Genomic DNA, 6,000 nt, shown 5'->3' on the forward strand with positions numbered 1-6,000 from the left:
CCACATAAAATCCATAGCTCTACATGCTAATAGTTAATTCTGCACTGCCATAACAGAACATGGTTAACATAAATAAAAATAATCTTACTAGGAATTATAGTGTAGTGTGCATGAATATATCAAATATAACTTCCAAAAAACTATGAATAATTAAACAACAATTGAATTAAAGTAGTGAAACAAATGAAAAAATAAATAAATGGGTTTTTTTTAAAGAAAAGGAAGAATAAAAATAGAAACAGATGGAGCCTTAGGAGCTCTCAATAGAAGTTAAATATGTTTAAATGTGAAGAACTAACTTGGAAAGAATCTAATATAGCTGTATCTTTCTCAATCCCTAGAACCTTAATCCAGATCTTAAAATAATCACTCCAGAATTTATAACAGTCTGGGTCAAAAGAAAAACATATGGCTCGAGTTACGAGAGGGAGCATGACATCTGTCGCACTGGTCTGCAACATGGCTAAGAGCATCTTCAGACACTGCAGAACAAGCATGAGTAACTGTGAACTATGGATTTTATTCATGTTCTTATAGTTGTCTGTTCATGTTGAATTCATTTTTTTCAACTTGCTTTATACTTTCACACTGTACTACAGAGTTTTTTGGAAAGTCAAATATGCCTCCTGACATTTGTGTTTGTAGGGTGAGTCTCAGAGTTGAATAAAGCCCTGCAGCCATCACACTGCAGCAGGATCCACATGTGCATCTCCACAGGGAGAGAGGAGCTGTGCACATCCATGCAGGGGACACAGAAGCTGTTACCTCATTAATTATTTACAATCATTAATTATCTGGACACGCCAACGTGAGCAGTGATGATGACGGCAACAAACCACACTTCAGACCTGTCATGTCATCAAAGTTCACTTTCTTAAACAGACTTCCTCTCAGCAACATTAATCATTAACGGCAATGAGTTGAAGCTGTGGATGGTCATTTCAACCCAAAACAGTATTCGATATTCACTGGGAACTATTCACCCATTCGTTGTCTGCCACCCCACACACGAAGACAGAGAGAGAGACAGAGAGAGACTCATTCATGCGTTTCACAACTCTGGCTGTGTAGTTGTGGTACAATTGTGATATGCTAGCTTTACCTGGCACTGCACCACATTGTACTTTTTTTTAAGAGTTCCACACACAACTTCTCGACAGCTGTAGCTTGTCTTTGGCTTTGCATGTTTCTCCTGTTAGCACAGTGGCAGCTAATCTCACAGCACCACACGTCCTTCCGGCACCTAGTAGTAAAGTGTTTTTCTTCTTCTTCTTTTGTTGCCCATGGCAGCTGGCAAACAGCTTTTAGGTGCATTAGTGCTACCTTCTGGAGGCAGTAAGGCCTCACTTACTACCAGGATCCACTAAAAACAAGGGAAAATATAATTTTTAAGACAAGACGATGGTCACATGAACTATTCAATTTTTACCTCCACCAAGGAGGCAGTGTTTTCAGGGGTCAAGTTTGTTGGTTTTGTTGTTTGTCAGAAGGATTACAAGTACTGAACTGATTTGCACCAAACCTGATGGAGGGATGGGGCCTGGGCCAGGGAAGAACCCATTAGATTTTGGTGCGAATCTGGTTTAAGGTGCAGATCTATGATTTTTTTTTTATCATTTTCTTAACATTGCACATGCCTCTGTGCTCTGAGTGCCATTCTAGTTTATAATTTAATGACAATTCAAAACCATGACCCATCCCTACATTAAGCATCATTTTTATCAACACTTGTTTATTCCTAACATACAGCATGCCTTACAGACAGTTGAATATCATTGTTCCTTTAAAATCATATTCATCTTTCTCTCCAACAGAATGGACAGTTAGCCTTAGGAAGCTCTTAAGACCATGTGTGTGCACTTACTCTTAAGTACTGTTTTGGAAAACGTAAAAATTTAAGAACGTTCAAAGAAATGCTCATAGAAAGCTCTTTCAACCTCTAAGAACAATCGTTTTCATACACGTCCGTTAGATGATTACGTCTCATCTCCTCTAGAATACATTTAGTAGTTTAATGTTTTTGCTATAACTTTTTATAACATTTTCTATGAGAGCAATGTCACTTCAATATAGTAAAATAAATCTGCATCAATATAATTCTGAAAAACAGGACTCACAAATGACAACAATTCATTTTCAGCCATTCCCCCAGGAAAAAGAAACAAGACCAACAGACAGAGGGGATTATGATCAGAGGGGAGGACACTATTTAGACTAACTTTACAAGTTACACATTTGATGAAATCTGTAAGTCTGTAAACCATCCCATGGTTTACAGACTGGTCAGTCATTAACATGACCACAGCTAATATTCCTTGCAGCTCACAACCACATACAGATTTATACATAAACAGTGCCTTCAGATATAAATATAAAACATATAATCAAAGCTTTTATAAAACACTGCAATTTGTAGCTAAAATAATAAAAGCACATGTACAAGAGGCTTTTAGAGGACTTAAGGAAAAGCCCTTGGGAGTGCTGACCTTGCTGTTTGGGAGGTAAGGCACTGGTGGTTGGTTTATTTTAGGATGTGACCTTTGACCCATTGGCACAGCATTGTCCTCTCTATTGATTTATCTACAAAGTGTGGGCCTCTTTTTTGCCATCATTAAATTCTGCTTACAGTATATTTACAAGCCCCATCCAACTTTTGAAGCTAAAAGATACACTTTGCATACCATAATTAGCTGTAAGATTTCTAAATGTATATCATATATGTTTTTCAGAGTTAGTAAGACTGCAAAAAAGATAAAAAATGAACCGAAATAGTAGCTTGCAGGCACCAACATGGTCAGAGACAGCCACCTAAAAGCTGCTTGAGCTTTTATAATAAATTAATGAACTGTAAAACGTCAGTAAGGGCATTTAAAAGTTGTTTCTGGGAATGGGCTGAGAAGCAGCTGGTCCAAACATCACCATCTATCCAAAAAATATGACACATCTTACTTCATGTCAAACCACCAGGAAATGTCATGAAAACAGCCCTGCCATGCAACGCTTTCTCTCCATCACAAAACGTCCACTTTCACAATAGGTTCATATTCCCACACAAACCGACCGAAATAATGGTACACTCCGAAGGGCAGGTTTTTGGCCAGATTTATCTATTTCATGTGAAATGAGGAAGCTCGAGCAGCCTATTTATACTTAAATACACTGAGTGGAAGAACACCCACGACTCATTAAACGCCCTAAACCTTGCCCCATCACGTATGTCAGGTTATTTAAAAAAAAAAAAAAACACACATATATATATATACACACACACACACACACATTTATGTTTGTGTGTATATTCACTCACACACACACATACATATAAACGGTGGCACACAGAAACTGCGATTTTTTAAACGGAGATCAGCGTGTTCTGAAGAAGCGATTGATTTAGTTCGGCTGAGCTGGATAACAGGCCAACAAAAAGCAGAGAGCAACAGGAATTGTGTCATAAATGAGATGCTGAAAGCAGCAGCCTGTCATCCGAGGATGGATGGACGTTTAATAAGAGCGAACACACAAACACACACACTTCGGTAACGGATATTCCTCTGTGCAGCCGCATCTGAAACTCTCGTGTTTTATCACAAAGAGGAACAACCCGGCTACAAATACATTTCACTTGTTTGTTTGATAAATAAGAGCACGCAGCGATGAAGGGAGCAGGTCTGGGATCAGCAGCATTTCCCTGCCAGCGTGTGAGCGTAGGCTGCTTTTGTCGGCCCCTTATTTAGCCGAGAACCGCAGAGAATTCAAATTTTTTACTAAAATGAAGCAAGAAAAGGCACACCCAGAGTCGGTTTTAATTGCATTGTCTTCCCACCCACCCCCTGCAAAGTCAATCTCCTCCATACGGGCATCAGCCTCTGCTCCACTTGAAGCTCCATCCTACCGCAGCCTCAGACAATCGGAGCTGTGTTAAAATTAGACATCTTTTAAAAAAAATTTTACCTGCAGAGTCGCCATTAGCATCCAAATCCCGAGAGGATGCATTTTGTTGTTTTATTTTTCCTCCTCCCAGAACCGACAGAGTCCCCCGCGCAACACTGGACGTCAGATTTTTAATTCGCGGTAAACCCCGGCGGCATTAGGCTGCTTTCCTCCTTCCTTCGACCAGCACCTCCTCCTCTGTGTCTGTGTCTGCTCTGCCCGGCTCAGCGGCGACTGGAGCCTGCTTGGGCCTCCCCCGCCCCCACGCCCCGCGCGCGCCCGCGCCTCAGTGCCGCCCTCTAACGGACAACAGGGCCAACTGAGCCCGGGTGTAGAGATGCCTCCACTCCACTAGGTTTATGGCCAGTTTATCAGATCTGGATGACATCAAACAAACCTGTGGATGATTAACTGGTCCAAATCAGAAACTGTCAGCAACACAACGCTGGAAAAACGTGAACAGAATGTGACAGCCAACAAGGTTAAGATTAGGCTGACTGGCATTTTACCCTAATTGACATTAATGGTGTGGACAAAATAATAAAGAAGCAGTGCAGTTCAACACCACTACAAACTGCAGCAAAACGATCATGCAGTTGAGTCAATAAATCTATGAAAAACAAAATGAACATTGCAACCTTCATATAGGAGGGTTTACTGCAAAACTGGTGGATTAGACTAGATTAGTTTTAGACAGGTGGATGTAATAAACCATGAACTAGGTGTAAATCAGATGTAATCATATCATAGCACCCTCAGACATATTGTGATGGGTGGAAAGTACAACTCACCTCCCTGAGCCTGAGGAAAGCGCAGGAGGGCCAAATTCTCTGTTGCTGTATGAACTAAAATGAAATGATTTTACAATAACACAGTTTCACAGTGAAAGATTTTGAGGCTTGGTCTTCAGTGAGGCAAAAATATCATCATAACCCAATCTGAATCGTGTTGGGGAAAGTGTCTTTAGGACAAAAGTCAAGAACCTCAATTAGTGATGGCAAGGAAAAGCAGTGTTCTTCTTTTTCTTTTTCATGTGCTGCACCAGCAGTCCATCAGTTCAGGGTCTTCTAATTACATAATGGGTTTTACGTAACGTTCATTTAACCATCTGAATGAGAAACATCTTGTATAATCTTAATCCTAATCACATAGTTAATGATTTTACAGGTTTATGTCGTGGACATTGGTTTTAGTTATTTCAACTTTGTTTTCCACCCATGAACTTCAACAGCCCCAACTATTGAGAAGTCAATCTGAGGTATGCATCACAAATGGAAGGTCTTTTTGTACAGTGGGAGCACAATAGCTCGTAAGAATTTCAGCAGTTTTCCATGTATGTGAATGCATGTTGGCAGATGTTGACAGTTGTGTCTGTCGCTCAGGGTACAGTGACCATGGCACCTGCAATGTTATACTCACTAAGTCACTGTCATGTTCTTAGTAATAAGAACCAATAAATCCATCAAATTTATGAAACAGTGAACCGAGGTGTGAGTTCTACAAACAAGTACAACCTACCTCCCCCCATCAAATTTCAAAATCAGGCTGATCTAAGTCAACTACAAAACTCAAGATGTTACATTTCTGTAAGGGAGGGGAGGGGCTCACTGAATTTGAACTCAGCAGCATGATAAGACACGTTTGGTGGGAGGAGTCTGATGGGTGCTAGTCCAAATACTGTGAACCATGGACATTACAACAAGTGAGACGGTGAGTGTGTGAAGCAACTAATGTGCTGATTAAAGTGCTCCACCTGCTACAAGTCAGATAAAGAGAGTTTTTTCTTGCCACTGTCGCCTTAAGTGCTTGCTCTGGGGTCAGGCTCTGGGTCTCTGTAAAGCACTTTAAGTGAAAATTCATTTATCCAAAGACCAGTGTAGGCTTAACAAGTTAGGTAAATGCTAATTGTATCTTTACATTAAAAAGAAATTAACATGCTAATGTTAACTTTTAATATTGGCCTGTGGCGTAAAAAGCCAATTAAAATTTTCGTGAAAACGATAGTTAGCTAGTAGTAGCGACAGCATGCTAACGGTAACTTTTTTATTCTGATGGTTGTGGAGTTAATTA

At 40.1% G+C, this 6,000-nt stretch overlaps 1 protein-coding gene across 1 annotated transcript in view; it reads right to left on the reverse strand.

The window, feature by feature from the left end:
• LOC121183584 (cadherin-2-like) overlaps positions 1-4,119 on the reverse strand; it is an 87,126-nt gene extending 83,007 nt beyond the window's left edge. Inside the window, exon 1 of the mRNA XM_041040728.1 lies at positions 3,952-4,119. Coding sequence (XP_040896662.1) covers positions 3,952-3,993 — 42 coding nt within the window. The 5' untranslated portion in view covers positions 3,994-4,119. The remainder of the gene's footprint in view (positions 1-3,951) is intronic.
• Between the last annotated feature and the right edge of the window lie 1,881 nt (positions 4,120-6,000).

The sequence above is a fragment of the Toxotes jaculatrix genome, chromosome 6, assembly GCF_017976425.1.
Source record: "Toxotes jaculatrix isolate fToxJac2 chromosome 6, fToxJac2.pri, whole genome shotgun sequence".
Taxonomy (NCBI): domain Eukaryota; kingdom Metazoa; phylum Chordata; class Actinopteri; family Toxotidae; genus Toxotes; species Toxotes jaculatrix.